The sequence below is a fragment of the Halichoeres trimaculatus genome, unplaced genomic scaffold (assembly GCF_033239565.1).
Source record: "Halichoeres trimaculatus isolate MK-OKI-2021-1 unplaced genomic scaffold, fHalTri1.1 fHalTri1_scaffold_17, whole genome shotgun sequence".
Lineage (NCBI taxonomy): Eukaryota > Metazoa > Chordata > Actinopteri > Labriformes > Labridae > Halichoeres > Halichoeres trimaculatus.
Window position 1 is genome coordinate 27,790,087 of NW_027437195.1, and position 15,763 is coordinate 27,805,849.

The following is a 15,763-nucleotide window of genomic DNA, read 5'->3' on the forward strand; positions in this document are numbered from 1 at the left end:
AAAATTAAGAAATTTTCAAAATAAAAAAATTCAAAATATAATAAAAGGAAAATATTTCAAATAATTATAAAATTTGAAATAATGCAAAAAGAATTAAAAAAAAATGCAAAATATACCATTTTGATATGTCAAAAAAATGGGACGAAGATTTAGTTCAACAAAGTATTAACGCCTGATTTTATTTAGTCAATATCTTTTATCACTAGTACCCTCTGTAAGAAAAATGAAAATTCTTAATTTCAATAGTATTTTTTTAAAGCTACAAGGAGCCACAGCAAAGGAGTCAAAGAGCTGCATGAGGCTCCAAAGCCTCAGGTTGAAGACTCTTGAAAGGCTAAAAATGGCTTCTGTTAATGAATATTTGAAATTAGTTTTCTGCTCATTTTATCCTAAAGTGGTTTTGAAAGTTAAAACAAGTTAAAGCATTGCTAGCTTTACATAAAAATTCATTACAGACACTTTAGTGTGCTGTAATATAGTCATCCCCTCCTCTCAAACTCTTCCCCTGGGGGTGAGCCTGTGAGTTTGAAAACAGACCCGCTCTCACCGCGTGGACCCTCTCAGGTTTACGCTCGGTGATGACAGCTAAATTACAGGGTTTCCCCACCGTGCTTTAAAACAGAGACAGGCCACCTCCACTCATAAAGAAATAACACACACTCATCAAGCAGGACAAGACGCTTCAGGGAGCAACGCTGCAGGACTTGTTGACGAGGCAAATTTGACTTTCTAAATGAGAGTGGCTGTTGTTCAGAGCATTATTGGATGTGTGTTTTGTTAAAGGTGGGACAGGATCTGCTGAGCTTTCGCTTAACAGCTTCCTCAGGGACGACAGAGGACCCAGAAGTCGTAAAATCTGCAAATTTACTTTTGAGGACTTTGTGCTGCTTTCAGATCAATAAGACGGGGTTATCTAAAAGAGCTGAATATAAACAAATAATGTCTTTAACTGTGATGTGTTCACCAGCATGTGAAGTTAATATATGAGTTCATCATATACAGACCAATAAACCACCAAGAATCACGGTTAAGAGTCAGATACCTGGGTCATGGTAAAAGAAACCTATGTCCAGGTATTTTAGGATTGATAACTGTCATCATTAATAGTTTGAGAATAAACTGTAGTTTGATTCTGGACATGAAATCTGTTCAGCCTCATCATTTAAACTTCCTCTCATTATTTTCTCCACATGTTGAGTCCTAAGTGTTGTATTTGGTCCTAACCTCAGCTCCAAACCGACCAAGTAAGACCTGGATTCAGCGTTTCATCAGTTAATGTGACTAATTGACCGTCAGACATAGTTAACTGAGGCTGAGACACAAACACGTTTAACAACTCACAGACACAAGAAGCGACTCTGTGATTCAGTCATCAGTTAGTTCGGTCAATCTTTACCCCAAAACGCCAGTTTCATACGTAACAGTTAAAACTCAATAGAAGTGGACTCCAGAGTCAAGTATGCTTTCTGGCAACCAACCGCAGAAAAACCAGACATGTTTATTCTGCTAACGGTTTTAGGCCCTGTTTACATGACAGTATAAAAACGCAAAAAAAAATAAAATTGAGAAAACGCTGCAGTAAGCATGCCAGGCCTGTAGTTGGCGCTATAACTGTCTTGTCCAGAAGCAACTTTTTGGTAGATCTATTCTGAAGTAGAGTTGGGCCGATCATCTGGTGTGTTGGTGAATGCTAAGATCATAAGTGGAACAACAGATGCTCATTTTGTTGAAAGACAGTCAGCAGATTGAGCAGATTGGGCAGCACAAGCAGAACATAGTATCTGCAACGATCACAAAAAATGGTAGTGCCATTTGTGTTTCCACTGAAAACGCCGACTTGCTGTTCACACGAGAACGGAGGCAGCAGTGTTTCAGAAAAAAATCCACTCTGGAGGCCATTTTCAAAAGTTTGCATTTTAGGTCGGCTACAACACTGTTTCTGTGGAAACCAGAGGCTGATACACATCAATACTTTCGCATTTTGTCTTAAAACTGTTGTTGTGTTACCCGCCCCTTAATCCTGTGTTTAGAGAACGCTAACTCCTCTGAAAGAAAGGTGCTAAACACTGCTTCAGTTGCCGTAATATGTAAGCATCTTCGTGATGACGAAGGTTGTTTAAAGGTCTAGAAGCAACAGTGCTACAACCACTGACAGGTAACACACTGATCATCTCTTTACACCTGTCAGAGGGTGGGATTTCATTAAAAGCAACAACTAGGGTTGGCCGAGTACTGATACCAGCCTTATGGTGAATGGTACATGGACCAGTACTTATATAGTGCTTTTCTAGTCTCTCAGACCACTCAAAGCGCTTCAGGCTAGTCTAATTCAGCCATACACACCCTGATGGTAGAGGTTCTTCTTTTTGGAAACCATTAGTTTTATGTTTTTGTTCTGATTGAGAGGCAACTACTCTACCACTGAACCACAGCTGCCAGAAACACATCTCTGAAGTCATAGACTATAGAAATGATCCCTGAAAGTATAGTCTTGTTTCAAGGTATCGGTACTTGTGAAGGCAGCCGATACTCAAGGCAAAACAATCTTATGTCAAGTAAGTCCTCCTCTCCAGTAGTTGGCGCTACATTGCTGCAGTTTGACACCACAGCAAAAAATGTATCAGTTTTGTTCACATAACATGAATGAACCAGGGAGAGTTCAACTATTTTATTTTGCACTTTAGTTTATTTTAAAAATTACTTAAGTCTAAAAGTTGTTAGTTTAATTTTGCACTTTCGATTTATTGAAAACAAATAGTTCGCCCAGAGAGTCGTTGGTGTTTTATTTTCGGCTTAATGGCAGAGTGACTGTGCTGTCTGTAGGGATGCACTGATCCAACTTTTCTGGTCCTGATACTGATACCTGGGTTTTGGGTATTGACCGATACTGATCCTGATCTGATACCAGTGTTAAATAATAACCTGCATGCTCTACTGTGAAAGTAAAAGACAAAAATGAGAACATATGGAATTACTGAAGTTAATATGTATTTTAACTACAAGTGTTTAAAAGTTTAACAGCAGTTTGGTTAGAAAATGCTTCAGTATTTACAGAAATGACAACTTGATTGTAAAATTTTATACCCTGTAAACTAAACCATAGTTTAGCCTTAGTGTCAAGTTTGGACCCATCCCTTCCCACCGATACCTGATCCAGCTTTGAGGGGCTGGATCAAGGCCTATGCCGCTAGCTGTGGAACACCGCTAGAAAAACCCAAGTCAAAAAAATCTTGTGGGATGCATTTTCCTTCAGCTGTCATAGGAAAAAAGCCATAAAAGGTAAAAAAGTTAGATTCATTTTTGGTTTAATTTGTTTATCTTCTGTACACATTTAATGTAACATGTCAACAATACTTAACCCAGATTCTGTCACACTACATGAGCTCATCAATAGATGATATCTTGCCCAGGTTAATCGGTCTGTGAGGAACATGGTGCATAGGAAGAACAGGCTAAGCAGGACTATTTCTGCAGCACAAAATGCAAAGCAAATATTATTTGTCATGTCACTGTGCTCACAGCCTCTGGTGTGCACTCAGGAAGCATCTTGGCTTCTAGACTGACCCTCGCTAATGAACCTTGGAGATGGCAGAGCGGGATAGTGCCTGCTTGCCAACAAAATGTAACTGCATTTATGTGGTGATAAAAGGTTTCCTAATAAAGACAGTTATGTCAGGCTGCAGCAGGGGGGGGGGCTCCTGTGAATCGGCTGAGTGAATCGGTGTGTTGCAGGAGGGGAATAATTGGCTGGGGGAGGCAGGGCGATCCAATGTGAGCGTGTTGGGTCCTGTCTGCTTGTGCTGCTCATACTAATTGGGCGAATCGCCTTGGCTTGAAGGTAATGAAACTGCCGTTATCATAACAGCCGGAGCAAAGTTCATTATTTTTATCCAATGCACTGGAGTGTGAGAGTGGGAGATTTTTTTTTTCCTGTCTGTGCCTCAGCTCTAATCTTCAAATCTCATCTTTCACTGTGAATTCACTGTACCCCGCACATTACTGGCAGAATTAGGATACAGAAAATCCCTCTGCTTCTTCTCTCATCATGATAAAGATTCAACTTTTTATTCAACCCTGTCTCCAACGCAGAAATCTCATATAATAGGTAACCCTTCGTAGCGTAGACTGGCCTCACATTTCCTGACGGCGGTGGCCTGGACTCACCCATTTCTTGAAAGAAGTATCCATTCTTGGACATCCCAGAGGGAGGCGCCTCTGCAGGAGAGAGCAAAACAAAGAAAGACAGAAATCACTGAGGTGAAACCGGGCAACAGTTAGAGATACAGCAGGGGAAAGGTTTTCATTCTGTAATGATTTTACCATCGTATTTTTACACGGTTAGTGCCGCCATGAGAGATGGTTAAGATGCAAATAAAGCCATTTTCAGAGTTTTGTTAAAGCTCCTGTGGGGAGCTTTCTGCTGGTTATGAAACAGACTAAAATGAATACCACAAAAGCAAACGAGAAAACAAGAGGAACAGAAAGATGATGAGTTATTTCTTTTAAGACATGTTAATGCTGCAGCAGGGTAGGTGATGTATGTACAGATTAACAGCATGATGCAGGGACAGAATTAATTTTATTTTTGTCATGTCGACATTTGTACATAGTGATGCACGATAATATCTGCACAATATTGGCCGATATTGGCTTTAAAATAAAATCGGATATCGGCCAACACACCAAGTTCTGCTGATACAATAAACTAATAAATAATGGGCTGAAGCTGCAGATGTTCTTCGCACTTTTCGTGATTTTGTTTGCACAATTCATTTAGATTCAGTCGTCTCACATTTGGTTCCTGTTTTCAGTTAAACTTGAATTTCGGTCTGTAAGAAACATGTAGCTGACTGATCTGGGCACATTTACCATTTACCAACCTAAACCATTTTATTCAATTTGAGGTTAATTACTGTAAAGCTGCACTCGTTATATGTTTCCTGCGAACAGAGGTTATGTTTTCTGACTGTCAATCAGCATCATCAAGCTGTGAAGTAGGATATATTATCTTCTGGACATAACAAAACGTGATAAGAGTATGCACTGTATTACAATACTCTGCTTCCAATACAGAAGAAAGTTGATGATCTCTGCAATTATGTGTGCAGACAAAATATCGGCATAAGTATCGGCTAAATGAGTGGTTAAATATCAGCATCAGATATCAGCAAAAACACAATATCGTACATCTCTACTTAGGGATGGGTACCGAATTAGGTACTTTTATAGGTAGCGACTGAATTCTGTCAAAAATACCAGGCCGATTAAATACCAGATTGGGTACCGATTCATGTAAAATCAAAAGGTACCACGTTTAGGTACCTAAATGCATCCTTGTGACTGTGAGGGAGTGGAAGAGAATTTGATTTTCCATGCTGGACATGAACACAGCATTGCAAGGTTATACGTTGAATAGGGATGGACCCATTATCGGGGCCGATGTTTGGCATTTTGGGGCATATCGGCATCTGCCTTTTTTTTAATACAACGGCTGATATGAAACCCATTCAAAACTGCGTTGTTTTGGCTCTGATGCTTCTCTGCACAGAATTTCCAGTTTCATTGTAGTTACATAGAATTTGGAAAACTTCATTTACTGTAGAAAACTTTCGATATTTATTTTTTTTAAGTTTTCATTTACCTTTATAAAACATGCTGCTGAGCCTGGGAGCTGTTTAATAAACATAAGCTTGAAGGATTTTGATTGCAGTTAAGTGTTGGAGTTTGTATTGTTCAACATTTTTTACACCAACATTTTCACTTTGACTGCAAATGAATATCTGTTTCAAATATCGGTTATCAGTTGAAATCTGTCTATCTTTAATATTGAAGAACAAATATGTTAAATTGAAAAAAATATATATATTTTATTATCAAACAAATTGATGTTTTTTACCACATAAACACAAAATTGGTATCTTTGAGTACCGGTATCGTTTCGTAGCTTATCATTTTAAATGTGAAGGGTACCCATCCCTATCTCTACTTACATATACTTATATGTTTGGCTGATATCAGACACAGGATGAGATTTTCTGTTAAAGAAAGATAAAACAATGGGCACCAATAACAGCTAGCTTTGACATGCTACAGGCTGCTAACAGCTGATTTCACATGTAAACAATTCAGCCATGGTTACATGTAGGATCTCAAGACAAACACAGGATTAAAAGAAGTAAAAAATATCACTGAAGACAAAACCATTTAGATGTCCACAACCAGCAAATGGACTATCAAAAGTAATGACCCACTCCAAATGCAAAGATGACGAAAAACAGATGAAAAAATTACAAGGAACTAGTATCGGATCGGTATCGGTCGATCGTTAAAGCCAAGGTACCGTTTTCACAATCAAACCAGAAAAGTTGCATCCCTACTTCTTACTCTGATCTGAAAATCTGCCTGACTTTCTCTCTGATCATCTCACCCAAGATTAGAAAATGTATCCCCACCAGGAGGTGAATAATCTGGTAACAGTAACCATAAAGACTCTGTTTCAGGTTTGGTAAGTTGTACGTTTCCATCGATTGTGAGATAATGGTCAGAGACATGACGAGTACAAACTTGGTAACCTGGTAGTTGAAGAGAGAAAGAAGAATGCCCTATAGGTGACGAAAACCATCATCTGAAGAATGCAGCGGCTTCATTCCTAACGTGTTCATTAGACGGAGAAATGTTTACAGGCAACATGCTTTCTGTTAATCAGCAAAGGTCCTGACTTTCCTAATGGATTCAGTGATAATCCACAATGATCTCCTCTACCAGGAATCATTCTGCAACGGTGGGTACAGAGTTTATTAAATGGTTGATATCTCGTTTTGGAATTATACTTAATCTGGTGAAGAGCTCGACCACAAATACACACAAGGGGAATTTATAGTCCAACATTTCAGAGGGGTTTGTCACGCAGCCCTGTGGACGCATGCAGCACGTGGATGAACAGACAAACAACAGATTCAGGCTTTGAAGGTTATTGAGACACTGTGAGCTCGTGCTGAAGCGAGGAGGAGGATGGGAGAAGGCCTGTACCACCGGACTTCATCGAGGCTTTTCATGAGTATTAAGACAAAATGTTCACATGTTTATCTATACAAACAGTGTGTCACGTGGATGTTTCAGAGTCTGGACTGCTTCAGTCACACTCACACACACAAATCTCTGGATCACATCATCAACCACTGTCCTCTGAGACTCAAGAGGACATTGAGATATAAAGGCTTACGAATGTACAAATACTGTTATCAGTATCAGCCTCAATCTGTGGCTTGAAAAGAAATGTAAAGCTCAATATCAGCAGCTTATCTTAAAATGTAAAGACTTCCTGATCCTTTACCCATAAGTAGGAGAAAACATCATCCAAACATTATATTTTACTGTTTCTTTGCAGAGTCTTTACTGTTTCTAGTTGTAGAAGGAGTCGGTCACATCACGGTTTCCTTCAGAGAAGGGAGAAACACTCAGTCTCTGCCTTTTCAAACTGAAATAAAACAAAATTGATTAAATTGATTTACTAGTCCAATGCTGTAACCCTCAGGGCCATGGGTCTGACTGGTTACTAATGGAAAAGAGTTTGAAATGTCAAAGACCTTCACTGAATAAGCCTCTCAGGGAAACACCAAGACACTCTCATTTTACCTGACTACAGCTTGTTTAAGACAGTGTGGCTGATCTGTGTGCAGCGACGGGTTTTAATCTTGTCCCCCCTCCTCATTCAACATCATTTAACAACGTCATTAAGTTGTACATCGTTTAAACTTAATAACTTTCTTAATTTTCTTTATGTATCAGGCTATTTTAAGACAGTGGTTCTCAAATGCCCAAGATTCAAAAATAGCAACCAAACAAAATTGCTTTAACACTATTTATTCAATCAGTGTTTCAATCAAATATAAGTTTAATTTAATAAACTGAATATTGTATCCGGTGGGTCATGAAATACTATTGACGTCCAAAATTTAGAGTCTCCCTCATACCAGGATAACAACCCAAATTACAGCGTCATGTTGAAGCAATGAGGACACACGCCAAAGAAAGCAAAATGAAAAAAATGGAAAAATGTGTTTAAAGAAAAATTCCGTAAGATTTTCCTTCAAAAATAAAATGTCAACTTCCACAGGAATAATCCTGCTTAATCATCTTCTCTGGGGCTTTATACCTGTATGTCAGTGTCTATGTCTGCCTAAACCCCCTCCTTTGCCTGGATGTTGATGTTTTGGTTGTTTTGGGATGTATCTGGGCAGAGAATAAGCGTAGTAATCACAGCCAATTGCAGAGCACCTAGTGCGCAAGTGACTTTTTGTGTTGATGACAGCAAATGGAGGAAGCTTATCAGAGCAGCTGCGATAGTGGATGTAGAACCGAAAAAGAAAAGCACGACCCAAGGGGAATGAAACTCCAAACAAATACAGCTTTTTACCAAACGAGGGCTCAACTTGGATGAACTTTCACTCACTTTTGGGAAACTTGGAGAGAAGCACGAGACGAAGAGATGGGAGTTGTCTTTTGCTAACCGAGTATATGTCAAATACCTGTGATTAGCTTGTGCTAACATGCCAAGCTAGGAGCAAGGCTTGAGTCTCTCCCTTGTGATAACGTGATGCTACAGGTGGTTGCTGGACTAATGAGTGTGTTCACGTAGTCACAGTGTTAACGAACAAGAATCAAAAACTCCTGCAGACCATAGACTGTATAAAACATGGACGTAGTCACGCCGACGTCATTCGTCTGTTACTGAAACGGAAAATGAAGCAGATCGGCTATAGCACCCATATTGGTAGTGGCAAGGGCTTCGCCTACAGCCATAGGGTGCCTGTCGGTCACGTAACCCTCAGCTGTGCGTCTTATTGGGGGAGCTCACGATCTTAATATCCTCTGAACAGCAGAGTGGGTGCTGGTAGTAAAATTAGCAACTCAGACAGGGAACGTTTTTTGAACCAGGTTGTAAATAGATTAATTTCTGCTTTGAAAATGGCTTTTTTTGGCTTGGTGTGCTTGTGACTTCCGCTACTTCCGGAGCCAGCCTCAAGCAGACACTCGAGAAACAGCAGATTTGAGCACTTCCGCATTGTCTCATATTCCAAGACCGGAGGTTGCAATAAGCCAGCACATCTTAAGCAGCATTTTAATTGTTTGCAGCAAATCTTTTATTTGAAATTGAGTTTTTCTTTTTTAGTGAAAAATGTTTTAGTCAAGTCAATAATTTTTGTTTTAGAACAGCCTCTTATCACCCAAAAATATTTGAGAACCACTGTTTTAAGACGCCTACAAGACCTGTTTTGCAGGACAGGTTTAAAACAGACACAACAGATATCCTGAAGCCTGAGGTGTTTCCTTTTCTTTTGTTTATCTTGACACACATATCCCTCCAAGCTGTCATTAAAATAATAATGGCTTTTTCAAGTATGAAAGAGTTTTCAGGTCTAAAAGTGCCAGCGCTCCTGTTTTACATTTTTTTAAGTTTCTATAAATTACTGGTACTCCTCAACCAACTGGTACCTTGGTTATAAATGCTGACAATGCCTTTGTCAGCATTATATATGTTATTTCTTGGTCAACACTTACCAATCTTACCAACACATTTTCAAGGGAGGGAGAAGGGGCGGTAAGGGGAAAATAAAGAGTGCTGTTTCATCTAAACCAATGACATGTTTGATGATAATATGTAAAATAAACAACAACACTTGATGTAATGAATAACTGACTGTACATAATGTTAACTTGCAACACTCAAAATTAAAGAAAAAAATGCAGGAATCTAAGAGCAGACGTGTTTTCAGCTGGTGAAAACTCATCACTGTTGCAGTTCACTACAGGAAGTGGTGGGGGCAGTATTGCTCCCACTGTTAACGCAAAAGAAGAATATTTTATCAGCAACAAATTACTGAAAGACGTTGAGTTCAAACTGTGACGTCAAACTCTCCTTCTATGTCCCTCCAACGTATGCTTAAGCTAGGGGGAATAAAATAGAGATCCAAAACAGCATCCCAAACAATCTTGATCAAATCGATCGAAAAATAATCAATAGAACAGTCAACATAAATGTAAATTGAGACTGTCACAGTGATGTAAAGGCTGCAGCAGTAAGAAATCGAATGCACTTCATGTTCAGCCTTATTAGGATGGGAATCCTGTGTAAACGATTGGCTCAGTTATCATCTCTGCTCTGCTCTGCTGGGGTGTTTCGTCTGATGTCAGATCAGTCGATGGAAATATTTTGTTCTCCTCGCAGGGTGAGCCAAGTGTCAGATTAAAAACAAACACATCAAGCCAAAATAATCAAGACTGCAGCTGACAAATACTTTAAATTAACACTATCTCTAGATTCACTTATAGTTTATGCTTCAAGTCTATTTCTTGCTTTATACCATACTTCACTATATTTGAGATGTTGGTTTTATGTAAATATAAAAATTACTGGAGATGCATTATATGTCAGTTTGATCATTTTAAAACTTTAAACCTATGAAAGTCTAAAAATAATAATTGGATGACTCTTCTCTGCTTTCAATGTGACTTTCTAGGAAAACACTCGATGACATGTGAGCAAATAGGAGTGAAAATAAGAGTCACAACTTAATGCCTCACTGGGTATTGCAAAATAGGCCACGGACGTCTCTGTCTCATTCATTATTCATGAGGAAATGTATCAGGAAATTTATTAAGTTCGTGTATTCAGATGGTTAGAAAGCAGCTGAAAGCAGCGTCTGCTCTGCAGAGAATGGATGTCACAAAGACGGTGGACAGGGCAGAAAGCAGCACCGTGGTTTGCTAACAGTCACAATCAGTCTCAACACTGACAGCTTCTGTTCAGATTAACAGTTATTCCTGAAGGTTACAGCATTTATTCCCAACATATAAGTGTTTGGATCATTCCTACGTTGTCACAGCTGAACTGAAAAACCTCAAACAGAACATGGCAACCTTGCCATCAGAAACATGTCTTTCATCAATCTCACAAAAGCCCAGATCTCAGCCTGTCGTCCATCCCTCTGGTCATGCAAACTGAAGAACAAAAGGTGATCTAACCTTAGTTATTTTAGCCCTAAACCTCTGAAATCCTGTTCCCCAATCAATCTGATTTCATCACAATATTTTGGGCTGTTTTAAGCTGCTTATACCCAACGTTTTATCCTGTGTTATTGCTTTATTTTAGTTTGGTTCGGTTTGGTTGGACTCTATGGATATTGTTTTTAAGAAACAGCATTTTGGGAACGTTTCAGGTGTTGAAAGGAAAAGTTGCAAAATTCAATCTACTTTAAGGATGCCCAAAAGTTGCTTCATATCTTCAATCCACCAAATATCCACCCTCCAGCCTGCTGCAAAAAATATTTTCTGGGGATATGCAAATGTCGCCCTGTCCAACGACAGTACAACACCTTACGGCCATGGCAGGGGGAAAGCACACACTTACTCTTGGAGTAAAATATATTTCTCCCATTTCTGATGAGCATAGCTAACCAAAGAGTCCGCCTCGAGTTGGGCACTTTAATTTCTACCTCACAAATATTCAAATTGCACCCTTGAAATTTTCTTTTCAACTTCAGAGCAGATTTTTTATCCCCAACAGATTTTTTCCTTAACTTTGTAACGGTTTGTGTTTAAACTGACGCATTTGTTTTGAATCTTTTTTATCTTTATTTTTATCCCGGGTAATGTAAGTTTCTTTTCTTTAAGTCTGTTTTTTTATATTAATTGATAAACTGGTGTGTGAAAGGGGGGCCATTGGTTTTTTGGGGTAAATTTGTGCCAATGTTTGTCTTCTTTACATCTTGAAGCCTCAACCGGATGCCATGAATTTTTTTTAGGCTCAATTAAAATTGATCAATCAATCAATCAATGAATCTATCTATCTGCATCATGTCAGAATCCATCTTGGTGAACCTAGCAGGATGTCAGTCATTTTTAATAAATTCTCCTTTTTGTTGTAGTTTTGGCATTTTCAAGGCCGTGCATGCTTTAATAAACTACTCCTGGGGTTTCTGAACTTGGTTAATGAAGAGTGCAGCTCACAGCCAAAATACACCAGATGCAAACTGGTCTGGCTCCGATCCTTCAAAGAACCAGATCTGTTAGATTTCTATTCAAGTTAATATGTACTGCAGCTCAGATAAACAAGATTCCTGTTTTTGCTGGACACCAGAGCTGTGATGAGTCAGATTGTACAAAGCAGACTGACCAGGACAGGAAGTCTTTCAAGGAAGCTGCATCGAAATGCCCAATGACTTTCAAAATAAAATAAAACAAATAAATTAAAACCAGATCGTATTGAGCTTTACATCAACAAATTGAAAATATGAGCTTAGCTCGGCTAGGAGTCGACACATGGTGCTGAGTGACTGGCTTGAGCAAAGTGATCAGCAAGCGGTGTATAAGCTGGTATTAGCTGACAGTCCTTAACTTTGAGACATTACACACTGTGGCACCATATTTCTACGCCGACAGGATTAGAATGTTGTGTTTACCTAATTGTAAACACAACATTCAAACTAGGCTCCTCCCCCTTGGATCAGTGCCAGCGGCAGCACACACCCAAAGTTTGACCGTGACTTCATGACCACACTCACTAGCCCAGCAACCACCTGTAGCATCACGTTTCTGGGAGAGACTTGAGAGCCTACCTAACTTAGCGTGCTAGCACGAGCTAATCTCGGGTATTTGACACATACCTGGTTAGCAGAAAGCTAACTCACGTAGCTCTTCATCTCGTGCTGGTTGAACCAAGCTTTACCCTCATTTAGTAAAAAGCTTTATCCATTAATTTCACTTTGGTTGTCTTTCTTCCTCTGTGTTACCTCCACTATTGTAGCTGTTCTGATTAGCTTCTTCCAATCGTTTCATCAACACATGTAGTCACTTGGGCCTCCTGTGATTGGCTGAGGTAACTATGCTTACTTTCCGCCTGGAAACATCCAAAACATCAACATACAGGCTGAGGAGGGGGTTGAGGCAGACAAAGACACTGACGCACATATAAAGAACTTTAAAAGTTGATACTCTATTTTTTAGGAAAATCTTGAAGACCTTACCTTTTAGGGGTTTTTTTATATTTCTCCTGCATAGGTTACATTTTTTTTCTTAAAAGTCGTAAATAAAAAAAACCCTGAAGTTGTAACTCAGCTTGGCCTTTTTGGAGCTACTTTGTATCAGTTGATCGCTGTGTCTCTTCCTCTTTCAACCCCTGGCTCTGTGGTTGTGAGTGACAGCTGCCCTCAATCAGAAGGGTTACACTTCCTTTGCAGAAAAGTGTTGCCATCCACTGTTGTGAAGAAATGTGTGTCAGTAAAAAAAAACATCTTATTTATGTCAGTGTAAAGGGCGTCTTGACGGGTCTTCAAAGAGCTAAATGAAGTAATTATAACCTGTTTACTGTACAGCTGGAAAGTTGGCACAGGAGTGGTTGCACAAAGATTATTTTTAGTCTGCAGAGCACAAAGATGTGAAAAAATCATTGAACAAAAGCAAATCCGTCTGTGTCCCGCAGCGGCTCTTCAATGGGCCTGCTTATTTATTTATGTAGCACATCATGCCAACTTCCTGAGGACGCTGTGCTCCTCTGAACTCTCTGAGCACCGTGATCAGGAGCTGCTAGCATCACGAAGACTTGTGTGCTCTGCTTGTATCGAGCTGTTCGGCTCTGACAGATGCAGAGAGAGATTTAGAAGGATTGGGAGGAATGCATGTTAGCCATGTACTGGCTTTGTCAGATCAATATAAATACAGCGGGAAGCTTCCTCTGATGTGAGGCAACAAGCGCCACTTTAAGACCAAATAAAAAAGCTTTGTTAGAAAATTCAGCACGCAAATAAGTAACTCTTACTCAGGGGAAATAAACAAGAGCAGGAAGTTTTATTTTCTGGGAGTGAGTCACCTGGTGCATCCTTTTTGTCTCAACAATAAACTGAAATTAGCCTGAAATGTTTATCTTCAGATGTTAAACGAGATGTCGCCAAGGCTGCAGTTTATGTTTTTCTTAAGGTTAATAAAACCAGATATAAGAGCTGATGGTGGGTTTTTACACATTGAGGGCTTTGACAGTCTCTTCTGCTGTGAAATCAGAAGCAGATTCACCTCTTTGGCTGAGTTAAGACAGGCTGATGAACAGAAGAGTGCCCAACAACTAAATGTTACAGGAAATCGGTTGTGAGATGTGAGCAGAGTCATTTCTAACACCCACATTTCTTTAAACAGTTCATTTGAAATTCAAAGTACTGCTGTTGATTGATGTTGGCCTTTTGCAACCCTGGTAGCCCAAATAAGATGTGTGCAAATGAGGGGATGGGTTTTTGTGGGGATGGAGAGGAGAAGCAGGATCACAAAAATGACACTTTAGTGTCTGAAGATTCAGAAACATTCATATTTTTTCATTTTGTATAAGTTTGTTTACTAGAGGGAAAAACTGATTCATGTAAGAAACTATGATTTTTTTTAATAAATATTTCCTCTGTCTCTCATCACGGCCTCATTGGCTCCTGTACACTGCGTTTCAACTCGCTGTGAGGAGGAGCTAAAGAGGAGCAAGAAATCCAGCCAGACCCATCGTTATAATCTCCCTGGGAAAGAGCAGCTCGACATGAGTCATTCAGTTTGTAAGGTTTGCAAAATGAAAGTGAGGTACTTTGGAAATGCTACGAACTCACATCGTTCACCACCACTTGAAGTCAAAAGGAGTGGCAGCAGCACAACAGCTGCCTCTAACTAACCAACGCACCCTGCACCTGTCAGCGAGCTGCCAGCCAAAAAATTATCCATCACCTGTTTTATCTCGAAGGTCTTGCACCTTTACAAAAGTTTTAGATCAACGATCAAGATAGTTGAGCCAGAGCACGTCATACCATCGCGTCAATTTTTAGAGCGAAAGCAGTACCACAGCTTTACGAAGAACTAAAGGCAAAAGTTGCAGAGGCTATGACCAAAGCAACCTTTTCAACTAATTTATCAACTAAAGTTCGATTGCTTTAGTATTTACCTAAAACTCATTCTTATAGTCGCTGAGATGTGAGACTGACTCAAAGTTCTTACAAAAAGAAAAGTTTCTATTTTGAAAAATCAAACAATCAAAAAAACATTTTGTTTTTATTTGTGTACTATTTTATTTTTGTAACTTTCTGGGAGAGAAGGACAGCCAGCCGAACAAATTAATATATGTAGTTTTATTTATTTAATAGTGTAATTTCCTGTACAGGAGGGGTGAGTATTGGCAAGAACCTCTGGATATGATAGTATCACTATGTATCACAATATTGTGATATATTGCAATATTCTACACAGTTAACTAAGAAAAAATTGAGATGATGTATATGTAAATCAAAAATATCACTCCAAATTAAAAGGACCAAGGAAAACATTGATGTCCATGGCATGCTGACTTGCTCAGCAAAAACCCACATTATCAAGACTAGAAATTAGATCTTTTAAATAGACTTTCAGGCTCCGCTTGCATGACCACGTTTAATCTGAAAACGCTAAAACTCAGTTGGAAAAAAATCTGCATTTACACAGAAACACAGAGGGACTGAAAACGCTGTAGTAAGCATGCCAGGCCTGTAGATGGTGCTATAACTTTCTTGTCCAGAAGCAGCTTTTGGGAGATCTCCACTGAAGTAGAGTTTAGCTGGTCATCTGGTGAATTGGGAATACTAAATTCAAGAGTGGAGTAGACTCAGTAGATTGAGCAGCACAAGCACAACACGGTAGTTCACGACGATTTTAACAAAGGTATCGTTGTCCTGTTGTATCCATTAAGCGCCAAGCGGAGTGTGACGTC

The 15,763-nt window shown here is 39.3% G+C and overlaps 1 protein-coding gene and 1 pseudogene across 5 annotated transcripts in view; both read right to left on the reverse strand.

The window, feature by feature from the left end:
• Nucleotides 1-15,763, reverse strand: part of slc4a11 (solute carrier family 4 member 11) — a 176,548-nt gene that overhangs the window by 93,869 nt on the left and 66,916 nt on the right. For all 5 annotated transcript variants that reach the window (XM_074692077.1, XM_074692076.1, XM_074692075.1 and 2 more), the window contains exon 2: nt 4,165-4,215. In XM_074692077.1, coding sequence (XP_074548178.1) covers nt 4,165-4,188 — 24 coding nt within the window. In that variant the 5' untranslated portion in view covers nt 4,189-4,215. The remainder of the gene's footprint in view (nt 1-4,164; nt 4,216-15,763) is intronic.
• LOC141807120 (small nucleolar RNA U3) lies at nt 2,390-2,493 on the reverse strand (annotated as a pseudogene).